This window comes from Seriola lalandi, unplaced genomic scaffold, assembly GCF_002814215.2.
Source record: "Seriola lalandi dorsalis isolate HSWRI2012SDOR001 ecotype SW California unplaced genomic scaffold, Sedor1 jcf7180002054692, whole genome shotgun sequence".
Lineage (NCBI taxonomy): Eukaryota > Metazoa > Chordata > Actinopteri > Carangiformes > Carangidae > Seriola > Seriola lalandi.
The window spans coordinates 36,916-60,319 of NW_019525245.1; the positions used below are offsets into that span (position 1 = coordinate 36,916).

At 40.4% G+C, this 23,404-nt stretch overlaps 1 protein-coding gene across 1 annotated transcript in view; it reads left to right on the forward strand.

The window, feature by feature from the left end:
- col7a1 (collagen, type VII, alpha 1) overlaps nt 1–23,404 on the forward strand; it is an 86,111-nt gene that overhangs the window by 12,303 nt on the left and 50,404 nt on the right. The window contains exons 13-78 of the mRNA XM_087178568.1: nt 1,025–1,141; nt 1,417–1,563; nt 1,750–1,875; nt 1,980–2,126; nt 2,378–2,500; nt 2,731–2,997; nt 3,218–3,361; nt 3,514–3,645; nt 3,851–3,997; nt 4,293–4,430; nt 4,524–4,673; nt 4,761–4,897; nt 5,032–5,158; nt 5,263–5,406; nt 5,793–5,962; nt 6,265–6,306; nt 6,395–6,421; nt 6,518–6,562; nt 6,681–6,800; nt 6,879–6,950; nt 7,049–7,084; nt 7,172–7,225; nt 7,346–7,420; nt 7,653–7,766; nt 9,236–9,262; nt 9,362–9,415; nt 9,516–9,587; nt 9,668–9,727; nt 10,454–10,489; nt 10,570–10,614; nt 11,421–11,456; nt 11,560–11,604; nt 11,718–11,753; nt 11,894–11,929; nt 12,057–12,089; nt 12,199–12,270; nt 12,401–12,460; nt 12,664–12,699; nt 12,785–12,865; nt 13,691–13,726; nt 13,888–13,932; nt 14,046–14,117; nt 14,248–14,292; nt 14,378–14,413; nt 14,580–14,621; nt 14,773–14,853; nt 15,015–15,050; nt 15,164–15,199; nt 15,443–15,523; nt 15,641–15,676; nt 16,826–16,897; nt 16,996–17,040; nt 17,453–17,488; nt 17,902–17,937; nt 18,344–18,448; nt 18,532–18,597; nt 18,734–18,769; nt 18,854–18,889; nt 18,982–19,029; nt 20,742–20,777; nt 21,586–21,702; nt 21,813–22,022; nt 22,111–22,146; nt 22,231–22,275; nt 22,432–22,548; nt 22,634–22,705. Of these exons, the coding sequence (XP_087034694.1) occupies nt 1,025–1,141; nt 1,417–1,563; nt 1,750–1,875; nt 1,980–2,126; nt 2,378–2,500; nt 2,731–2,997; nt 3,218–3,361; nt 3,514–3,645; nt 3,851–3,997; nt 4,293–4,430; nt 4,524–4,673; nt 4,761–4,897; nt 5,032–5,158; nt 5,263–5,406; nt 5,793–5,962; nt 6,265–6,306; nt 6,395–6,421; nt 6,518–6,562; nt 6,681–6,800; nt 6,879–6,950; nt 7,049–7,084; nt 7,172–7,225; nt 7,346–7,420; nt 7,653–7,766; nt 9,236–9,262; nt 9,362–9,415; nt 9,516–9,587; nt 9,668–9,727; nt 10,454–10,489; nt 10,570–10,614; nt 11,421–11,456; nt 11,560–11,604; nt 11,718–11,753; nt 11,894–11,929; nt 12,057–12,089; nt 12,199–12,270; nt 12,401–12,460; nt 12,664–12,699; nt 12,785–12,865; nt 13,691–13,726; nt 13,888–13,932; nt 14,046–14,117; nt 14,248–14,292; nt 14,378–14,413; nt 14,580–14,621; nt 14,773–14,853; nt 15,015–15,050; nt 15,164–15,199; nt 15,443–15,523; nt 15,641–15,676; nt 16,826–16,897; nt 16,996–17,040; nt 17,453–17,488; nt 17,902–17,937; nt 18,344–18,448; nt 18,532–18,597; nt 18,734–18,769; nt 18,854–18,889; nt 18,982–19,029; nt 20,742–20,777; nt 21,586–21,702; nt 21,813–22,022; nt 22,111–22,146; nt 22,231–22,275; nt 22,432–22,548; nt 22,634–22,705 (5,189 nt within the window). The remainder of the gene's footprint in view (nt 1–1,024; nt 1,142–1,416; nt 1,564–1,749; nt 1,876–1,979; nt 2,127–2,377; nt 2,501–2,730; nt 2,998–3,217; nt 3,362–3,513; nt 3,646–3,850; nt 3,998–4,292; nt 4,431–4,523; nt 4,674–4,760; nt 4,898–5,031; nt 5,159–5,262; nt 5,407–5,792; nt 5,963–6,264; nt 6,307–6,394; nt 6,422–6,517; nt 6,563–6,680; nt 6,801–6,878; nt 6,951–7,048; nt 7,085–7,171; nt 7,226–7,345; nt 7,421–7,652; nt 7,767–9,235; nt 9,263–9,361; nt 9,416–9,515; nt 9,588–9,667; nt 9,728–10,453; nt 10,490–10,569; nt 10,615–11,420; nt 11,457–11,559; nt 11,605–11,717; nt 11,754–11,893; nt 11,930–12,056; nt 12,090–12,198; nt 12,271–12,400; nt 12,461–12,663; nt 12,700–12,784; nt 12,866–13,690; nt 13,727–13,887; nt 13,933–14,045; nt 14,118–14,247; nt 14,293–14,377; nt 14,414–14,579; nt 14,622–14,772; nt 14,854–15,014; nt 15,051–15,163; nt 15,200–15,442; nt 15,524–15,640; nt 15,677–16,825; nt 16,898–16,995; nt 17,041–17,452; nt 17,489–17,901; nt 17,938–18,343; nt 18,449–18,531; nt 18,598–18,733; nt 18,770–18,853; nt 18,890–18,981; nt 19,030–20,741; nt 20,778–21,585; nt 21,703–21,812; nt 22,023–22,110; nt 22,147–22,230; nt 22,276–22,431; nt 22,549–22,633; nt 22,706–23,404) is intronic.

The following is a 23,404-nucleotide window of genomic DNA, read 5'->3' on the forward strand; positions in this document are numbered from 1 at the left end:
ACAATGTGTGTGAGGAATTGTGGTGCTATAAATGTTTTTGTGTAACGTTAGATACTCCAGTGATGTATAGTCTGAGATGATTATTTAAATTCCCTCTTTTCCCTCTTCCCTCTCCCTGACTGCGCAGCTGCTCCCTGCAGAGCTTCTCATCTCAACAGGACATTCCTTCAGTCACTCCTCTGCAACAAACATTCAGCATTTACAACTTTTCCTCTAAACATGTTTCAGTCCCAGTTTGTCCATCTATTAGCCAGTAATCAGTAACATGGTGCTCACACACTGACCCTTTGGTATTAATAATCTACTGATTTCATGTATAATATCAGACATAAGTTGAGACAGGTGCTTAGATCTTGCCCTCTCAGGCAGCCTAAGACGAGCCAACAAAAACTGCAGTTCCTCGAATGGCCACTTGAGGCTGGCTCCAAAAGATAGTCAATCCCAGTAAACTCCCATGTTAAAATGCCAAATTTTTCAGCAGAAATAAACATGTTTACAGCCCTGTATAAAAAATGGTTTTGGTCTGTATAGCTAATTTCCCCCTTCTTAACAACTGTACGAGGAGTTATATAAATCATCCGTTTTATGCTTAAAGTTCTGCATAATTGAGGGCTGCTTTGAGTGACAAGTGGGCGAGCGTAAGCTTGCCACAAACCAGCATGCACCGAAGTCTCAGCTCCACACACACCCCACCTCTTTGCCCATTTCATATTGACACCATATCTCAGTAATGCTGCGACGAAACTTCTTCAAATTTGGCACAAACATTCACTAGGACTCAAGGATTAAGTGATTAGATTTTGGTGGTCAAAGGTCAAAGGGCAAGGTCATGGTGTCCTCACAAAATGTGGTTTTGGCCTTGTGAAAGCAATATCTCGAGAACTCCCCAAGGGAAATCCTTCACATTTGACAGAAATGTCCACTGGGTCTCAAGGATGCACTGATTAGATTTTGGTTGTCAAAGGTCAAGGTCAGTATGACATATTACATAATTACTACATATTACATAATGTGTTTTCCTCAGAGCGTCAGGAGCAGCAGGTCCTCAGAGCAGCTACCACCGGCCCCTCCACCATCCGCCTCACCTGGAGAATAATTCAGTCCTCTCGAGGATATCGACTGGAGTGGAAGGAGGGTGAAGGTCAGATGTGCATGACACTCATGCTCAAACATTCAAATATTGTATTAAAATGAAGCAATTACATTTTTTTGGTATGATTATGCTTTTGTTAGCAGGTTGTTATCACCTGCCACATGATTTCACTCAAATATACCCTAATATGTATAACCTGCTAGCTCCACTAAATTGCAAGCAGTAGGAATTATATACAGTACATATGCAGGCATCGTACTCCCACTTACCTGAAGTAAAATTAATGTGAACCTACTGATCTTGGATTATTGCTCTGTCTCCAGGAGGCCGTGTCCAGAGCCTGTCCTTTCCTACAAGCACCACCAGCTATGAGTTAACTGGCCTCCGGCCCAACACAGAATATGTTATCACCCTGTATACCCTGTTCGAAGGTCGTGAGGAGGCCACACCTGTTTCCACCACATCCAGAGGTCAGCCACTCAGCCAGAGGGAACTCTAAACTCTGAATTCATTTTGGAATGATTTATGGGTCATAAATGTGCTGTGGTTGGATTCTCTGCAGTTCTGAATAGGTTTATAGATAAAGATATTTATGCCTAAATGTTTTTGTGCTTGTATCTTTTATTCATGAGAGTCTTTACCCTCTGATGTTGCAGAGGAACAGCCAGTGGGGAGGGTGTCCAACCTGAGAGTTGTGGAGTCTCTGGGCAGTACTGTCAGACTTGGCTGGATAGGTGTAGCTGGGGCCACACAGTACCGCATCATTATCCTGAACACAGACGGTACAGTAACTGATTTTATTCATCATTCTATTTTGATTTAGATTTGTATTGCCCAGTTATGAATAAAAACATGATTGTGGATTATGTGCTTCATATCATGTCAGCGGGCACTGAGGAAATCCGAACTATCCCCGGAAACCAAACAACCCTTGACCTCAGAGACCTGACAGTGGGAGTGTCGTATGGTATCAGTGTCACAGCGCTGGTGGGAGAAAATGAAGGAGACCCAGTTACTGTCTACATCAAACCAGGTGAGTCGATGCGCTGTACCTGTGTATTTTTTAATTTATCTGTCAATTTCAGCACCTGGAATCTTAAATGTTGTTCAACAGATATTGTAGATTCTTTAGTGTAACCTGTGGACATCTCATTGAAGGCAACACTGCCAAACAGATATGTTTAATGAAGTGAAATACTCAGGTTTTAAAAGACTCTTGCTGTTGAAAAAATATTCAAACCTCGAATTGTTATCACATGAGGCATTGTATTACCTTCATTTCAGAGCAAAGTGCTGGAAGAGTGACTAACCTCAGAGTGACAAATGCGAACAGTCGGAGAATTCGAATTGCCTGGGGAGGTGTCACTGGGGCAACAGGGTACAGGGTTACTTGGAGACAAGGCAACAGTAAGTGTTATGTCTTGTAATGATTTTGTAAGTTTATGGTGTTTTTATATGATTTATCTTGTACATGTTAAAAATTTGATTGATTTTTTTGGTCGTACCTTTTAAAAAAAGATAAAAACAGACTTTGAAGCTGGCTTTGAAGTTTCATCTCTTTACTTATCTCTATTTTTTGGCTTGTACTCAGTTTTTTATGTGTGTGAGATTATCTGTCCTTATGTTCTGCATTGCAGGTGCGGAACAGTCCCGTCTTCTGGGGGCGGAGGCCACAGCCTTCACTATAGATGGTCTGCAACCAGATGAGGCGCTGGTAATTGGTGTTGCAGCTGTTGTTGACCAACGCGTTGGAGAGGTGGTCACACTGTCAGCTCGGACTAATCCCCACGGCGGATCAGTATCTGGACTTCGCATCACTGATGTCACATCTCAGAGGATACGCATTTCATGGTCACCTTCCCCAAGGGCAACTGGCTACAAGATCACCTGGCGTAGTGATAATGGTAAGCAATGATTAGCATTTGATACTGAACATTTTAGAGACATGAGATACAGCCGGACACCTGAAAACAAGGTAATGTAAAGAAAAGATTTAAGTAATTAAAAGATTTAGATTTGGGTGGTGATCTGACTGTCAACCTCTTCTGTCTTCATGTATGTTTAGTTGAAGAAAGATAAAAATGTCTTCATTTTAATCTCTCTGCCATGTCTCGCTTGGTGCAGGAGTTGAAACAACTCGTAACGTGGCAGCCGACGTCTTTTCCTTCACCATTGATGGACTGCAGGCAGATTCAGCATACAGTGTGCTAGTTTCTACACTGAGTGGCTCTCGAGAGGGAAGCCCTTCCACTCTGAACATCAGAACAGGTACTACACTGAATCTGTCGAATCCACTTTATTTCTGTTGCTGTTTATATTGTATTTTTGGAGAAACCTGACAATAAGTAGGAAAATGTAAAATGAAATGACTGGGAACAAAGGTAAGTCATGCTTGACATGTTTCCTGTCCTGACTGGCAGAATCCGATCAGTCTGTGGTAGGAACTGTGACGTCATTGCAAGTCCAAGAGACCCGTGGTGAGGTTGTCCGAGTCACTTGGGTTGGTGTGCAGGGAGCAACAGCTTATCGTGTTTCTTGGCGGAGAACAGATGGTGGGTTTATCGTGGTCTCACACTGTTTCACAGATCTTAAAGGAGAACTTATTTTAAAGCCACTTCTTTTTATATGACATTAAGCAATTGATAAGCAAGTTGCCCCTAACATATGCATGAGAAAGAAGTTTTATTCATTTATGGCTGTTTTATTGCAGCCAGTCTGAGTTACCCTCCTCATCGTTTCAACTGTGTGCTTCTTTAGGTGGTGAACAAAGGAGTCAGCTGGTTGGTGGAGATGTGACAGCAGTGGATTTAGACCGGCTGGACCCTGGAGCTCAATATGAGGTGCAGGTCATGGCTTTAGTTCAAAACAGAGAGGGAAGCCCTGTGTCTGTCAGAATCACCACACGTGAGTCCTGTCTTCCCATATTCAGAGAGTATTTCAAAAAATATGTAGATTGGATAAATTATACTTAGATCTAGAGTTAAGTCCTTAAAAGTCTTCTTGAAATAATGGGGTTAGCAGTACTTGACATTTTTAAATAAACTGCACATTGCACATTGAAAGTCACTTTTAGGCTTTTGAACTTGACACATAATTGAGCATGGGTCTTTGTTGGGTGTAATAGTTCATACAAAATGTGATATCTCACAAAATATCTTATTGCTGGGTATTTGCTTATTGTGAGTATCTGTGTGTACAGCTGGTACATATACCCCTTCTCCCTCCATACCTACCACAACTTTACGAGTGGCGGAGGTTACTCAGAGCTCTGCACGGCTAGACTGGATTCCACTACCACGTGCCACAGGATATATTCTACGCTGGAGAGACGAGACAGGTGAAACATTTTATTATATGTGTTAAGAGATTATATGTTTTAGATTCTTATATGCCTGCTCTACAGTCTTATCATTTTAACTGTTCTTCTCAGATGTTGGTCGAGGCTTGTCTGTTTCGCTGCCTGCTTCCTCCAGCTCTTACCAGGTGACTGGGCTACGTTTGGGCCGTCGATATCGCTTTAGTGTGCAGCCCACCTTTGAAAATGGATTGGGAACAGAGAGCTCTGTTAATGAACGCACTGGTAACACATCAACACATCCCCTTTCATCACTTTTACGTATAAACATCTTTTAATACCTTACTTACCCTTACAAACCTCTGACCACAGTGTGTGTGGGCGGGCGTCTGGATGTGGTGTTTCTGGTGCCGGCATCTACCGATCGGATCAGCCTCGCAAGACCTCTGCGTGAACTCCTCACAAGTGCAGCAGGGTCACTCAACACCATTGGAACCCGTGACTCACAGGTACTCTTCCTCACAAATAAGTCTCAAAACAGGGTATGGAGAGGTATCAGGCCGATAGCTCACACAATGTGCTTGCATAGTCATTATTTTAGCTGTGTACTGCCAACATCTTTATTGTTTTCTGCCTGTATTAGGTGGGAGTTGTAGTGTACGGTTACAGACCCAAAATATGGTTCCTGCTCAGTCGCCATGGCAGATCTGACACACTGCTTCAAGAGATCCAGTCCACACCCTTTGATGAAAGCCCAGGGAATAATATTGGTCAGTTTTTTCTACATCTTGTGAGAGATTTCCTGAACTTCCTTTCTGTCGCTGCTCATTTTATGTGTGTTAGCAGTTATAATGTTGTTTGTCTCCCTCTGCAGGTGAGGCAGTGACCTTCTCCAGACAGTACCTTCTGACCCCCTCAGCTGGACGAAGACCGAGGGTCCCTGGTGCTGTTGTCATCATCACTGACAGAAAATCAGCTGACAACCTCACTCTCGCAGCCAGTAATCTCAGAGCTACAGGTGTGCTGAGCAGACCAACAAACAGTCACACTCAATTCATCTGGAGAATGAAACTTTGCTTTAATCATGTTGGACGTAACTACCTGCCCCTATCATATCGGTGTAGTTGGCTGCACAATTTATTTTCAAGATTTCACCACAATGTATGTACTTTAATTTAAAAAACTGTCTAAAGTCACTGGCCCTGTGAGAAATAAACTCTATCTAAAGCTGAAACAACCTGAAAAACATGGAAAATACTTTTTTTTCCTGAATTTACAAGAACTTCAACAATATTTATGAATACTTTACAATGACAAGTGTTCTGCATACAGTACACACACAAATCCTAAAAACGGTCTGTTCAGTGAGACTGATCTGTTGGTGTGTGTATGTTTGTCTGCTAGGTGTCACAGTGTTAGCAGTGGGTATTGACCAGGCAGATACTGAGGAGCTACGTCGTGCTGTTACGGATGGCAGCACCCAGAACATCCTGTATGGCCGTAGTGCAGCACAGCTGGACACGCTACATACTGATCTGGCAGACCTGCTCTGTGGAATTGCCAGAATACCAGAGGTGAGGAGAAACATCATTAAAATACGTGTTTTGGTCATAATCTTACTTTTCAAATTAGAGTCATGCTTAGCCTAGTCAGTTTACAGTAACCGGGACCAAAACAACACAGTCTGCCAATACCTGTAACTCTCAGTTTAGCTATTTGACAAACAAATGTTACATTTGGACATATACCACATATTGTTAGGTTTTTTGTGGCTTTTTACTGGAAATAGCAAGGAATTGAATTAATGTAATAAAGGAGGATGTAAGACAAAAAAATCTTATTTCAGCTTAATGTTTCTGCCTTTTTTTTTTTGTAGGTAACTCCAGGTCCAGACCAGTGTGCAATTCAGTGCCCTCGGGTGAGTTATTGTCTAACTGTACTTTCATACTTGCCTTTTCCTTCCTGTGATTTCTAAATATGGGTAATGTTTGTCCCATTTCTTTTAGGGTGAGAAAGGAGATCGTGGAGAGAAGGTATAATGCAGAAGTTGCTCAGTTTTTTACCACTCTTCTTTGTATTGTATTTGTATTTTCAACTGTGAAGGTATCACTTTTTGTTTGACTCCACAGGGTGAGAGAGGGAGAGATGGTGCAGATGGGCGCAAGGGAGAGCCTGTGAGTAATTCATTAGCACTGACTGTGATGGTTCTATGTACTCTCAATGTACTGGTCTTTCAAATGAATATTCATAGTACATAGTAATAATGTGTACACCTGCGTCTACGTGATGTAGGGTCGTGATGGTTTGCCTGGGAGAGATGGCCCCAGAGGCCCTGAAGGACGCCCAGGTTCGCCAGGCCAAACTATCCCGTTCCCTCCCACAGTGGGGGTGAAAGGAGAAAAGGGGGAAAGAGTGAGTACAGCGAAGGCCATAACAACATCATAGAAATTTGTCCAGAAAAAATTAACAAACATTTTGTTTTCTGTTTAGGGTTTTCCTGGTATTGATGGAAATCCAGGGTTGCCAGGGCGACCAGGTGCCCCTGGAACTGCAGGGGTCCCAGTGAGTTGAGACACCAAAATCCATTGATCCTCTGGATGTGTTCATGTTGTTGTATTAGTATAGAGTGAACAAAATACTGTTGTTTTTGTGTCATACAGGGTTCACAGGGCCTACCTGGTGTCAGAGGAGACCCAGTGAGTAACTGTTGACCTGCAGAACTGTTTGTGGATGTCTGAGTAAAATAAGCTCACTGCGTCCTAAGTTTTTTACTATTGTTCTAGGGAGGACCAGGTACAACAGGGCCACAAGGGCCAAAGGGCGATAGAGGTGAAAGGGTGAGCTAAGTTGTCATTTTTAATGCATTTCACAAGTCGTTTATGTGCTTGTTTGTGATAGACAAGAGAGCAAGGTGATGTTGAAAGTGTGTCTGTTCACGGTGTTTGCTGATGCTTCAGGGTGAACCAGGCTCAGCTATATCTGGAGGGGGTCTTCCGGGGAGGAAAGGAGAACCAGGCATCCCAGGGATACCGGTAGGAAACAAACTCGAAAGTCAATGCTCTTAAACAACCATAAGACAGATCATCACAGTTCTAAATTTGTTTTGTATGGTCAACCTAAATCCCACAGTGGGCCTAACACACATAAACCTTCCACACTCAACTGATGACCAGGTGTAGCTTTCGAGATGCTTTGGATGTTTTGATTAAAGAATCATGAGCCTTTGTTTCTATATGTTAACCAGTGTGTCTGTTTTATATGAAGGGTACTCCAGGTCGGCCAGGCAGCGACGGGACTAAAGGGGCACCTGGACTTCCAGGGTCATCAGGTCAGGATGGTCGCCCAGGGATACCAGGAACACCAGGACTCTCCATCAAGGTTTGCATCCTCCTGTGCTTCACTCCAGTTCGCTCAATTTAGAAAGTAATACCAAAATCTCTAACTGAAAGATATTGACATCAGATCTGGAAGAATTCTACTTGTAAATATAACTTTTTCAAAGCAGTACCGATCAAGATTTTCATTTGAAAATATGTTTATCTCATTTATGAGCTCACACACTTTGCCCAGTACAGGATACAAATTAAAACTTAAAATTGAAAATACTACTCTCTTCTAAACTGCATTGAGCAGTTTTCCATCCAAATAAAGTTTGGCTATTATTATTATTATTATTATTATTATTATATGAGTAGGCACTGACTATTCTTGGATATTATACTATTATTAGATAATTGTAATGATAGATGGGATTTTGAGATCTTTGATAAAGTAATATGCTCACTGAATGCTGTCATTTAAATTTTCATACGCTTCAAAATAAATTTGTGTTAAACTTTTCCACAGGTTTGTTGAGGCATTTTAGCGACCTTAATGCATTGTTAATGGTGTGTTTTGGTCATTGTTCCAAGATGAAACTGTTATTGCCAGACACACACACATGATGGTAGCATTGAGCCACTTTCATGTTTCTTTAGAGGAGGCTCAAGCATTTACTGTATGTGCAAGCAAATCTCAGATTTTAAAGGTTGTTTTTCTTACACAATATCATTTTGAATTTAAGAGTTTTTATATTTTCCAGTGAATCCAGAAACCACTGTGTTTATGTGATATTTGAGACAGATACAGAGGGTATTTCTAATACAAACACACGTCAAGACAGTTGTCAGTTGACTGTTGTCTTGACAAATTAATTGCTCTGTATACAAATGTTGAGATTTTGATTCTCGTTCCAACTAATTCACCAACTCATTCAAACTAGCATTAGATAAGTTTTCAAGTCCTCAGTAATGAAAAAAAGTGAATGTGATATCTCAAGAATGCCTTGATGGAATTCTTTCTCCTTCCACCTTTCACTTGGACTCAAGTTTTAACTGATTAGATGTTGTTTGCTCAAGGTCAAGGTCACAATGACATCACAAAACAAATTTTTGACCATAACTCAAGAATACATATGCTAATTATGATAAAATACACTAAAAGTTGTCACTACGTCTATTATTTGACTCGAGAAAGAGATGAATATGAACTGTAACTTGACTGGTTGGCAGAGGTACACAAGGGCCAGGTGGTAAATGTAGTTTGTGTATGAATCGACCTTTGATTATGTGTGTATACAGATCAGCTTCTTGGGTAGGTTATCATAGAGAAGCTTTTGTAACAACAGTGTTCATCCCCTTGCTCTTTCTGCTCTTTTTGTTATTGTCTGAATTGTTTTTGATATTATTTTGAACTCAGGGAGTGCCATTTAAATTTGCTGTGTTGTTGTTTTGCACAGCAGTATAATGACGATAAAGTCTCTTGTCTTCTCTGTCTCTGTCTCTCTGTCTCTGTTTCTGTTTCTGCAGGGAGACAAGGGCAGCTCAGGAGAGAGGGTGAGTCACACTATCACCAGCTTGTCCTCTCACTGCAGAAATATCCGGAGGAGCATGCAAACATAATGATTCTCAGCTCTTATCTCTCTTTGCTGACAGGGACCTCCAGGAGTAGGCAGTGGGGTGGCTGTGAAGGGCGAGAAGGGCTCCTCAGTAAGTGCTGTCAATCACTGATGATGTGCTGACATGTTCAGTTCCCAGATGAGTATACATCTTTGTATTTTGCATTTACTAATTACATTTTTATCATCAGGGTACTCCAGGAGCTCCAGGGGTTCAAGGTCCTAGAGGGCCAACAGGACCTCAGGGCAGCAAAGGAGACAAGGTAGCTGCAGATTGATCCAGTATGGTGGTTGAGCATGTGAAGTGTTTATCTCAGAGAAATGACTTAAGGTTGTTTTTCAGGGCGACGGTGCTGATGGGCTGGCCGGACCTCCAGGCAGGCAAGGAGAGCCTGGGGACAGGGTATGTCAGAGACAAAGTAGTTTTATGAAGATAGCTGGTTGTACCATCCTCTAAATTTGGTCTCTCAATTTTTTAAAATCTGCATCACATAGTAAAAGACAATCTTACTGCTTTTTGCAGAATCCCAAAATCCTGAGAGTTCTTCAGTTTTTACAAGGATGATTTCTGCCACATTTCAAGGGGGACTACTGGCAGATGTATTGTGGTTATTTGAATACATCATAATGGTGTGGGTTCAATTATTGTGGCAGGATCTGACAAAGTTAATTTGTGCATTTATCATTAACATATGGCTGCCATCGCACAGTGACTTCAATAATCAATGTAACTTCTGTCAATTAGGCTATAACAGTTTCAAAAGAGTTAGAGGAGGTGGTTTTCAGGGTTATGCACATACTGTATGTTATACATTACATTTGGTAAATACTGGACAAAATGGCAAAATATGTCATAAAATTTGTGGTCATTATGGATAGACATGTGTTAGCTCAAGAAAAAAAAGAACCCCTGAGCAAAAGTACAAAGTACTTCAAAATGGCCACATGGTGGCACTAGCCACACTTAAAACTAATCCATTCTGTCTTTGCAGAACTTTCAGTGAAACCTCCTATGTCATTTTTGAGATATCCTCTTAACAGTTAGACACATAATTAAACTGAACTAAAACATAATATCCTTAGGGCAGTTGATAAATTCATGTTTAGGCATTTTGCTCATGTCTTACAGGGTCCCCGTGGGCCTCCTGGAGAGATTGGCACCAAGGTAAGATAAAGGTAAGAAAAATCACTTGTGGTGTTAGGTGTCAATAGAGGAATGACTTCTGTCACTCTCTGTTCTGATAGGGTGACCGAGGACAGCCAGGTGAAGCTGGATCACAAGGGGACAGGGTGAGTGGAACAGTCAAGTATGTACCTGTGTGTGTGTGTGTGTGTGTGTGTGTGTGTGTGTGTGTGTGTGTGTGTGTGTGTGCGCACAATATAATGAGTGAGGTTCACAATTGAGGAGACAGTACCAGCTTTAAATGTTAGTTTATCATAACAGCAGTACAATATTGATATTAAGAGAGATTAATATTGATCTCTCTGACCAATATGTAAGTCTCATCAAGCTCATATAGGTCTGAAAAGCTCAAGTTAAAAATGTTGGTTTGAGAAGGGTGGAGACAGGGTGGAGACATAGACACATTTTAATGTGCTGCAGTGAACTTGTTTGTAGCTGAACAGAGAGGTAGCTTGAATGTCGGCTCCATGGTCTAATGTGTGTCTGTGCAACATCATGGTCATACTTGTGCACTGAGTAGAAAGCTGTGGTAATTGTTGGTAACTAAAGGCTTCTATCAGAAAAACATGTTTACATTGTATGGAAATCCTTTGATTTTTCCCACATAATAGTCATTTGTAGATGCAAATTAAGAAACTGATAATAATTGCTTGCAACGGACTGTCCCAAGTAACTGGATCACATTTACAGTAAGTACAATTTCACAATGGCTGCAACTCTTATTTGTAAGATGTAGATATGATCATCAATAAATCAGGCAATCAAAGAAGAAGAGTGGCTCCAGACATTTACAACAGTAAATGTCGGTCACAGACAATGCAGTTTAATGCACATGCATGTGCTCATGAAGGGGGATACCAGGCAAATTTCACTTATAAAAAACAATAATCTTTCTGCATGTGTCTCTTTGCAGGGCGAGAGAGGACCGGCTGGTGAAACTGGGGAGAGAGTGAGTGCAGTGCTTATTTTTTAGATTTAAATGATTTAAATTGTTCGCATCCTTTCCTTTTAGTTGGATTTTATGCTTTTTATGAATAATGTTGTCTTATCAGGGGGACCCAGGGAAGCCAGGCCTCCAAGGAACACCAGGGTTGAGAGTGAGTGAGAGACTATCATGTAGTATTGGCTTTTGATTTCATATTTGTTGCATGATCTGAGTGTTATAAATGCATCAATAGTCTCATGAATGAGTCTCTCCATTTGTCATCAGGGTTTACCAGGGCCCAGTGGACTGCCAGGAGAAAAGGTGAGACTGATTTAATTAAGGGTAATCAATGAGAGCCAGCAGGTCAATAGGAACGTGAATCCATCGCAAAATATTTCATAATCTGATGGAATAAATCTCGAAGCAAACATGAAAGAACAAGTGAACCTGTCTGTTCCCAGGGAAATGACGGAGCACGAGGGGAGCCTGGAAGAAGCGTGAGTCCACAGATAAGAAAAAATCATTACATATATTAATTCATCTGTCCTTTCATTTTGAATATCCACTTAATGTCCATGACAGTCTTTGTGTGATAGTCTTTACTGTATCATTCAAATCATGCAGACTCCAGGTTTGCCAGGAAAGAAAGGGGAACAGGTAAGGTGTCAAATGCTATTCTTATATAAATAATAATTTTAACAAAGCTCACCGGACTCCGCCGTTCTTCTGTCTGATTGGCTTCCCTTCTTTTGCTGTTCTCCCACAGGGGGAGCGGGGTTTGTCTGGTTCCGAGGGGCAGAGGGGAGAAAAAGGAGAGCCTGGACAGAGAGGAGAGAAAGTGAGCAACCCCTGGATGAGAATGCCTTAAAATTTCCAATTGTTTGTGTGTGTATGATTGTTAGTGTGCATGCTTACAATCTGCCATATTGTATATCCAAGTGACATTTGCTTTTCTGTCATTCTCAAAGGGGTCTTCAGGGTCAGGAGGGTCAGGTGTTGTTGGACCTAAAGGAGAGCCGGGAGAGCGAGTAAGTTCACACTTAAACCATAGTTAACACCTTTTTATCAGAACTATAACTGGCACAATCATAATATCTACAGCTGCTGTGATATATTCCTGACAATAGCATCCATTATTGATGAAACATTCCCTTGTGCCACCCGTCAGTGTAAGTCATGCCCCAAAACCGCACAAAATGAAAATACATAAAACATGTGCTCCCCTCCTCAGGGACTTGCTGGTATCAGTGGAAGGCCAGGTGGCAAGGTGAGAGGCTGGCTGTGTTTTCTTTAGCCTTTCTGTTTATTTGTATTTATTTGATTGTAAAACTGGTCTTGAAACTGTTCTTTAGGGAGACGCCGGTGAACCGGGGGAGAGGGGGGAGAATGGGCGCCCAGGAATCCCAGGAAAGCCCGGTCTTCCTGGGAAAGAGGTCAGAGTTGTGTATGAATACTTAAAAATGTGGAAAGTCACACAATTCACTCTTCAACAGTACCTTTATCAAGAGTTTGGTAATATGCTTTGCATACAGTAGTGAGTGGGGCTGGGTGATATTTCAGTGTTACTCTTCATTGACCAACATGATCATTGTTCATTGTTCTTGGGTGGACAAAAAAAAAAAACATTTGAATATGTCACTTTGGGTTCAGGGAAATTGAAAAGGACACTTTTCACTAATTTGCACCATTTTATAGACCAAACTATTAATAAAGAAAATTGGCAAATTAATTGGTAATGACAATGAGTGTAAGTTGCAGCCATGGTGATCTTATCATTGTACAGATTTCTGCTGTTCAAATTAATGATTAATGATTATAATTTGGCAGATAAATATCCATATTAATTAGTATCCTCATAATGATATCAACCATATTGTCCAGCCCTTGTGGTACATTTTAGTGTCTACTGTAAGTCCTTACTTTCTTTCTTTCACTGGTTTTCTTCACTCAGTGAAGTAATACTCTAGATGACAGTGTTGTAAAAAGCTGTTTGTCTTATTTCATGTTGCTAACTCAGCTGTAATCAAAGATTAAACAGCATCTTAAGCTTATCTTCTCTCTTCCAACATGCAACTCTTTCCAAAGATGCAATTTTAGAGGTAAAAACAATCCAACACTTTATGTGTATGAAATGCAATTTTGTCGTCTTTTGTAACTTTTTATCAGTTCTGACCCTCTACTCACCTGATGTGGTAGATTTTGAAATTTAATGCCATTGACAGTTAAATTCATTGAATTATTCATGCTTATATTAACAGGGAGGGAGAGGAGAGAAGGGTGATGAAGGCACTCCTGTGAGTATAATCTCTTCTTCTTACTATATTCATTCCTCTTTTTTAGATACTCACTTTCATTTCGTTTTTGTTGAATAGATAGAATATATTTCTTACATGGTACCATTACACAAATGTATGCCTATCAATGTCCTTTCTGTTATGAACTTGTTTTTCATCAGGGGGAGTCTGGACTTCCAGGGAAACCAGGAGAAAGAGGACTGAGGGTAAGTCAAGTGTTTTTAACACATATATAGTCAGGTTCTGTTAACACTTTAAACTACCCAGTGCCCCCTTAATGGAAAGTTCACTTAATGGACATTTTATTGACCGCCCTCAGGGACTGGCTGGTCAGCCCGGACGACCAGGAGAGAAAGGAGACATGGGAGACCCTGGAGAGCATGGAAGAAATGTGAGGCACACATTTCATGCATGATCATACAGACAATATGCTCTTGTGCGATTCCACTGAGGCCTTGAGAGAAGAAACAGTGAGGAAGGTCAGTTGCTGAGCATCTTTATTGATCTTTGTTCAATCATAGGGCAGCCCTGGACCTATAGGACCAAGAGGAGACAAAGGAGAACAGGTTTGTTGTCTTAACTTTACAAAGTGCTTATTTAACTTTGGGCTGTATCTGCTGTAAGTGGATTCACAAACTTCTCTGCTTCAAGGGACCTCAAGGGCCACCAGGGCCACCAGGGAAAGTGGTGAGTATATCACATGTCACCATATGTTAAAAAGAAAATAATAACCATAGTAAACTAGAGAAAACTCTCCAGCATGTTCTTAACATTGAATAGACTACAATCCAACTCTAATAACACAAAGGAGGCAGAAATACATGTGATCCTTCATGTTTGTTCTCCACTACAGGCTGACATCCCAGGCCAGCTGAGAGGGGAGAGAGGAGAGAAAGTATGCACTGTTCTTATAGACTTATTTGTATCCTCCTTATCACAGCTGTTAAAATCTCCATGTCATGATTACCTCAAAGTTAAAACAATATGAAAATTAATTGGATTATAAAATGCACAGCTAAAAGAACTTACGTCATTGTGATTCCCAGGGCGATGCCGGTGACCCAGGAGAGCATGGCAGCAGAGGTCAGAAAGGCGAAGCAGGGACTCCCGGAGCCCCAGGCCTACGAGTGAGTTTGCACCATTCTTGCAATTTGTAAATGCTTCTGTGAGCATCTGATAGGCCGCTGTATATGCATCTGTATATACACTGACCCCTTTCCCTTTTGATTTGTTACATGTGACTGATGATGCTTTGTGACTTCTTGTTCTTTCCCTGCTGACGATAAAGGGTCCTGAGGGACAACGGGGGCCTGCAGGCACAAGAGTGAGTTTGCTTTCTGTCATTGCATCTCTACTTCAATTCTCATAAGTACAGTAGATACGTGTAAATATTTGAATCATTTTCTCATTGCTCACTTTCACCTCTAATATTTCCAGGGTGACACAGGAGAAAGAGGAGCACCTGGAGAGAAGGTTTGAAATCAATCAATATGACATCATCCCTATAATCTCACCTATTGTTCTGTACTGACCTGTGTCATTTTACCAATGTTGAATAAACTGGAAGGATTTTCTGGTGAAGGGCATGTCTTTGACATACAGTAGAATCCCTGTGGGAAGAGGTGCAGAGGGGCTGGAAGAAAGCCTCAGTGAGCCACTTTAACTGTTCTAGTACAGTTTCAGACTGTGTTAACTCTAAATCTCTTGTGTGATCAGGGAGAAAGGGGTGCATCCGGGTTAGATGGACGTCCAGGTCTGGATGGTAAACCAGGTGCAGCTGGGCCACCTGGACAGAGGGTACTTCTCTTTCTGCCATCTATTCACAAAATTATAAAACAGCATGAAGAGTCTCATTGGATGGTGAATGTGTCTGTAGCTGATGCATTGTATTTTTTTTGTGTGTGTGTGTTAAAGGGTGATCCTGGGAAACAGGGGGACCCTGGGAGAGATGTGAGTTTCCTTTTTCCAGTGTTCTCAGTAATCATTTCATAATAGATACTAATATTTTTTTCATGCCCACTTTAGTAGTGAGATTGGTAATTCTTTAAGTTGTTTAAATCACACATTGTTAGTAAAAACTCATATGCCTCTGAATTGCAACCACGTAAGTGCACTTCAACTATACGTGCTGCAGAGGGCACTGTGAAGATGTTAAAATTCAGGCTTCACTCCTGTGGCCAGTTGTATAAGCCACCTGTAGAGAAAGTTGTCTCTAAAGAAATTTGGCCAGACCAGTTTCATATGAAGGACAAAAAATGACATTAGTATTAATAAATAAATAAATAAATGCCAAAATAAATAAATAAATGCACAATCAAAACATTTTCACAATGAATATTTTTTTGCATTTATTTATTTGTGTATTTTTAGATTTATTTAATTAGCAGTTCCTGTTCCTGTTCCTGAGTCTGGCACTGTCAGAGGTTTCTTCCTGTTAAAAGAGAGTTTCTCCTCTCCTGTCACCAAGTACTTTCTCATGGAGGGAACTGATGGGTTTCTCTTTATAATAGTGTATGGTTACTTTGTAAATTGCCTTGAGATCATGTATGTTATAATTTGGTGCTATACAAATAGAATTGAATTAATTGTCACAATGTCAATTTAGCTAAGTAGTGGCTAGTAGTGAACTAAAAGCAAAACTCTTGTGTACCAGTCAAGGCAAGGCAGTAATAGTAGATCCAATCACACCAATCAGGCTTTAGACTGCATGAGGTAGGACCACCGTATCAACAAACAGAGATAGAAATACGTAAATAAATAAATGAACAAATACATAAATAGTTAAATAAATACAGAAACAAATTAATGTAGAAATGCACTACTACACAACTTAAGTTCATTTAAAGAGCCTAAATCTTGTATTAAAGGGTGATATGTACATGACAGTCCTGCAACTGCTGCTATACAACCAAAACAAAGTGTAGTTGGAATTTCTGAGATCTGCTTGTTTGATAAATCTGCTATAAATGTTTAGTTTTATTGGAAGTTGTAAAAATGCTACCCATTTAATTGCAATTGAGTAAATTTAGATCAGCTTCAGCTTGCCAAATATTTACTGTAACTAAACCATTCACGGGGTGTGCTGGTCTTTTTTACCAGGGTTTACCAGGACTTAGAGGGGAACAGGGCCCCCCAGGGCCTGTTGGGCCTCCAGGCACTTCAGGGATACCTGTGAGCACACACACACACACACACACACACACACACACACACACACACACACACACAATTTGATAACTCTGTGTATTGTCATCCTTGTCATATTTCAGGGTAAAGCAGGTGAAGATGGCAAACCTGGGTCACCTGGCAAAATGGTACCTTCTTACTAGAACCTTTCTCAGCTGGCATGCTCCTGCATCCTGAATATAATATACTCTTCTTTTGACATACTGTAATATGACAGGTTGCATCATTTTTTTGTAATTTGATCGGCATATTTTGATATTGATTCTGTTCAGTAAGAGTAAGAATATAATCAGTAGTGTATGTTTTTTCTCCCACTATGTCTCTATCATTCTCTAAATGGTAATGGACTTGACATACTCTTTCCTGTGAATAATGTTTCCTGATCAAAAGCAGTGCAGACATTTATTTTAGTGTCTGCTGTATAATGGATGTTTTAAGTGAGCCTTTACAGTGGTACTAAATTATCTGAGTGCTACTGCAGCAGACTGGCCATTAGTTTGTTTCTGTACAGCCCTTAATGTATTTTGGTTTGACTTACAGGGTGAGGATGGAGTGCCAGGTGAAGATGGGAGAAAGGTTTGTGGCTGTTTATCAGTCTATAAGATCACCTTGCACTGGCAGGATGAGTTTTAGTGAAGGAGTGTTTCAGGATATGACCTAACAAAATTAATTTTAGGTGACTAACAGCAGCAATATTATTATATTATATCTATGTCTAATTTATTATTTTTTCAGTGTTTTCTCAATGTTGTCATGCACCAAAGCCTGTTAAAGTGCAGCATATTTAACAAAATATTAGCATTGTTTTGATTGTTCAATAATGCTTTTAATTCTACATGACATGTAAAAAAAAAATAGACAGTTTTAGATTGAAGATTTGACTAGCTTCATTGTATTTAAGTAAATGATTAAAAAATGGACTACGAAGATTGTGTTTATTATGCCTTTATTTCTAATTGTAATCTGACACTGCTTTCTTTAATCTACAGGGTGACAAAGGAGAAGCAGGAGCAGCTGGAAGAGATGTTAGTTTGCCAAATGTCCTTCATGTTATTCTTCTCCTAATGTATTCCTGTTGTCATTTTGTTTCTATATTGATCCTGACTTCCTTGACTTTATTACATTACACATTAGCTTTCCTCCTTTCTTTTCTCTTCATCACTTTGCCTCACAAGTGTTTATTTATCGTTGTAGCTTGCTCTGACATTGACATTTCTGAATCAATAAGCTTCTCAGAAGCAGCTGTATAAATTCACTAGCCTCTAATGACCAAGCTTAGCCTTTAAGGGTGAGCCACTTCTGAGAGGAATGCAAAGAAGGGACAAATGTCAGCATGCTGTTTTCATGTGCAAATTCATATTAATTCAGCCTCTACTATAGCACAGAAGGAAGTAACGTGTAGTCTCAGTTGTGTAATTGCATGTTTTCCAGGGCCGTGATGGGCTGAAAGGAGATCGGGGCCTTTCTGGGCCTGTAGGCCCCTCTGGTCCTCCAGGGTCACCTGGGGTACCTGGCGGAATTGGTCCTCCTGGACAGGTGCATCTGATGTTGACACATTTAAAAAGTATTATGAATGGGAATGATAGTTTGTCATTACTAATCTGTGCATTGTCTCTCAGGTTGTGTATATGAAAGGAGTTGCAGCAGCACCAATCCCAGGCCCACAGGGGCCTCCAGGAACCCCTGTGAGTGTGCATGATTTTACAGCATTCTGAGTCATTTTGGTCTGTTTTATCTACATCTATGTCCATATGCTACTTTATCCCTCCCACAGTCTTATCTGTTGATGTTTTTTATCATTGTCCTTGCTCTGTCCCTCAGGGCGTCCCTGGGATCCCGGGAGCTGTGGGAGGCAGAGTAAGTCTTAGTTGTCTTTATAGATGTCAGTTTGGTTTAGATTAGTAACCATTTAGTTTTTCTCACCTAACTTTCTTTGCACAGGGAGAGAGAGGCGCTCCTGGCCTGAAAGGTGACGCTGTAAGTTCTTCCTTTCCTATTATACTGAAAATGTGACATGATTAAGGCATCAAGTGTTTTGTGTTGACACTTTGATACCTTTTTATTGGCAGGGTGACCCAGGAGAGGATGGGGCGCCGGGCAAACCTGGGACAGCAGTGGTAATAATAATAAAGTGACATGAAAATATAAATTGTCATTATAGTGGGATAATAAAACACAACAACATATGAAACATTCATGAAAGTTTTCTAGTTGAAGATTGTTTAACAAGAGCTTTAAAAGACTAAACATGTCGCCTGTCTCATTACAATAGGTAGACCTAGAAATAATCAGCAGCGCTCCATCCACCAATCTAAGTGAACACCCAGGAATAGAAGGGGTTGATAAGTCTTTGATTTAACTTAGAGCAAGGCCATGTAATGCTAAATGGTTAAAAGTCGAATTTCAAAATCACTGTGGAACATAACAGGCAGCCATTGTAAGTTGTCAAGTACTACAGTAATGTGTTCATATCGCTGGTTGGTGCTGGTTAACATCTGTGCAGCTGCGGTCTGTACCAGCTGGAGTGGGTGAACGGAGCTCTGGCTGATACCAGCATAAAGTGCATTAGAGTAGTCGAGACAGGTGAAAGTAAAGGCATATATGACACTTATGTAAATCAACATTGGACAGGAATGATCTGATTTTGGATATTAATATGAGTTGAAAAAAAAAGCATGACTGGACAAGATTTTTCACTTGAGCATCAAAACAGGGATCTGCATCAAAAAATACCTCCAAGATTGCTTGTTTTTGGTCAAGGAAACAAGTTTACCAGAAGCAGGCTGGTAAAATTTGAGGGATCAACAATTATGACCTCAGACTTAGTGTCATTGAATTTTAAAACATTTCGGGACATCAAACATTTAAAATTACTGAGGCAGGCAAACAGATTATCAAAGCTGCTGGGGTTATTGGTTTGAAGCGGGACATATAACTGCATATCATCTGCGTTAGGCTGGTGGGAGATACTGAAAGATCTGAGAAGATGCATGTATCTTGAAAACAGCAGGGGGTATGGATAGAGCCTTGAGGAACACCACAATTAAAATGAGCAACAGATGAAGAGGCATTTGTTGTGACAAAAGAGAAGGTTGGTTTGGAGAGGTGTGAATGTAGTAGATTTGAAGCAGTTCCCTTGAGACCAACCCAGGTTTATTGATGGTGCAAGAGAATATGATAATAATATCATAATTTAGAAATTAGTCTGTAATTATTGAGTAATAGGGGGTCCAATTTAAGTTTTTTCAGTAAGGGTTGAAGGATTGCATGTTTAAAACAAGTGGGAAAACTATAAGAGGGAAGAAAACTGCTAATGCTTAGAACACTAAAATGACCAACATTGGAGTAAAGAACTTATTATAATCAACACCACTGGTAGAGGATTTCATTTGAGAAATTATTTTATCTAGTGTTGAGATGTGAATGGTTTAAAACAAGGAAACGGAAGGAAGATTTCAGTTATTGGGTGAAATGTCCGACTGAATGCCCTATATTTTCGCAATTAAATTTCTAGTATGTAATATCTGGTCGTTTTTGGATGCAAGAACAGAACTGATTACATTAAATAAGACTCTGGTGTGTTTTTGGATATTATTTCGGAAAAATATGCTCGCCTTGCATCTTTTAATGCTTTCTTGTAGTTTGACATAAGAGTGTTGTGGGTAACTGTAGATTTAGTTAGCTTCCCTTTTCTGCTCTTTTCTACATTGTCGTTTCAATGATTGAGAGCGGTAACACATCTGCGATGACTGAGCTGTGACTTGTGGAATCATTTATTTTCAATATTTTTCATATCAGTTGAATGATGTTTCTGTATGTCTCTCACCAGGATGTACAGAAGGCTCTGGCCGGCCTTGGTATTCAGGTATGTGGACTCCACACAATTCTGCAATTTCTGTAAAATGTTTGCTGGGCCTTTAAAGGTGTTGAAAGATTTCTAGTTAAGTGCAGTTGATAGATCTTAACATTGGATTCAAACTTAATGATACAATACAACATAGGTGTTTTGTTCTTTGGGAGCGAGCAGGGAGCAGAGGAGTGGAGAAGAGGAAATTCTCACAGCTCCACCCCACTCACATGCTCTGCTCAGTAACACATACAAATATCCAAACAGCTTTAATATCACTTCTTACTCATAGGTCTATTATGGATAAATATTTTGGCATAATGGTCTTGCTCATGGAAAATTTCCTGGAACTTGTGCAAAGTTTACATTTATGCAGATATATTTAATTATATTTATAACTCAAGTTCAACTCTTTTTTAACAGCTTAATTAGTTTGGAGGAAAAAAAATGTCTTCAGTCCAGTAAAAATGGATTAATGGAGTTACCATGGCCAAATATAGGATTGGCTCTTGGTATATTGACATTATAAAAATGGGACAGCCAGTAGTTTAAAACCATAACAGCGTGTATGGTTTGTTTTCACAGATGTAGACCAATGCCTGACGAAGATCTTTGACTAACCAGTGTGGAAGACTTTACTACCCTCATTTAATATTCTCAGAGTACATTTTAAAATGACCGTTAGACCTTACATTTTTGAAAAAAAGAAAGGATACTGATTACAAGCCTTGGTTACTGGTCCAATGAGCTTGAAAGTGATTTCATAGACAGGCACCTGTAGATGCAAGTTCATGCCAACCATTTCCCTTTTCTGCCCTCCACACAGCTGTCTGATCTGAAGGTGGTTGTTCAAAGGACAAACACAGGACTACCTCTGGAGGCAGAGAGAGGTCAAAAAGGAGACAGGGGGGAACCAGGACAGAGAGGACCATCTGGTGTAGATGTAAGTCTCTTATTTATGTACTGTGTATTAACCTAATTCAATTATTTTTAATTATTATAATATTTTTTTTTTTTTACTTTTTTTTCTTTTCATTTCCTGTTGAATTCTAGGGTGCTCGTGGTCTTCCGGGAGATAGGGGAGCCAAAGGTGAACAAGGGGAGCGAGGACCCGTTGGAGGAATGGGGCCTCCTGGAAGAGCCATTGGAGAACGAGGGCCAGAGGGGCCCCCAGGGCCTGCAGGAGAGCCAGGCAAGCCAGGGATACCGGGTGTACCTGGGCGAGCTGGTGAACTAGGGGAGGTTGGAAGACCAGGAGATAAGGTAAAGTAAAGAGCTGGATGTCAACAAATTAAAATGTTCTCCTGGACTCAATGTGACTGTGCTAATATCATGTCTGTGTGTGTCTCAGGGGGAGAGGGGAGAGAGAGGTGACAAAGGAGAAGCTGTAAGTGCCCATGTTAGATTGATGTAGTCGACAGTCATGTCTTACCTAAACATCTTCACTATCAACTGACTGTCTTTTTTTCAGGGAAAAATCGGGTTAACAGGGCCAGCTGGTCCACCGGGTCAAAAGGTAAACTGCTTTTCATCATTATTGCTGATGTAGTGAAACCCCCTTGTGATAGAAAATTTATGAAATATAGGATATGTAATGGATTTAAAAGACATTTTTGTGTGTGTGTGTGTGTGTGTGTGTGTGTGTGTGTGTGTGTGTGTATGTGTACTGTAGGGAGCATCTGCTGATTCGGTACTGACTGGCACGCCTGGGGTGAGAGGTCCTCCAGGGCTTGCAGGACAGAAGGGAGAACCTGGTGCAACAGGAGCCCCAGGAACCAAAGGAGACCAGGTAAAATTTACACATAATACAAATCATACAAAATAACATATTCATATTATACATCATGTCATGAGCTTTGTAATATGTCTTAAAGGGTTTTGTGGGATCTCGAGGTGATAAAGGAGACAGAGGACAGTCTGGAGAAAAAGGACGTGATGGGTCATCGGTGAGCTGGTTCTCAGATGTAGTCTAGATTAGAATATTTTAATAATCACAAACTCACTCACTCAAAAAAATCGATTTTCACTACAAACCCTTTTCATTTAAATGACATTGACTGTGATATTTTGGGAAATACATTTATTTACTTTTAGATGAGAAGAGATAAGAAGAAATAGTTTGGGGAAACAGTTAGGCTTGCTCTGTCTGAAAGTAATGTAGTTTTCCTACTAGCACTTGGAAAGCTCACTAATTAGTGCCACGGGTGCTCAGCTCCGAGGCACTCCTCTACAGCTAGAATAGCTGAGAGGAGTGCCCCGAGGCATCTATTAATCTTCTGTTTCGGGTTTATTATTTTTCCGCCAAATTTCGGCGCGTAACTCGTCCCGCAGCTTTGAGAAAACCCCGGTAATATATACATCAAAACGTGCGTCTTGATCCCGCAAGGGGTGCTATGACTTTTGGTGTTAAAATTCCAATTTTTCCCAAAGTTATTCCCAAAAAACTGGGAATAAATAATGCATTAGAAATGCATTGGAATTTTCTTTAGAAACCCACCTTTTTTCTACAAAATTGCACCTTTTTTCTGAGTCACCAGGCACTCTCATACCTGCACGTAGAAATGTGATTCAAACTGTAAAACGGAGGAAAACTTCTGCTCTCTCAAAAAGACAGGAACTGTTTTTACATAACATGTAAACTTTTC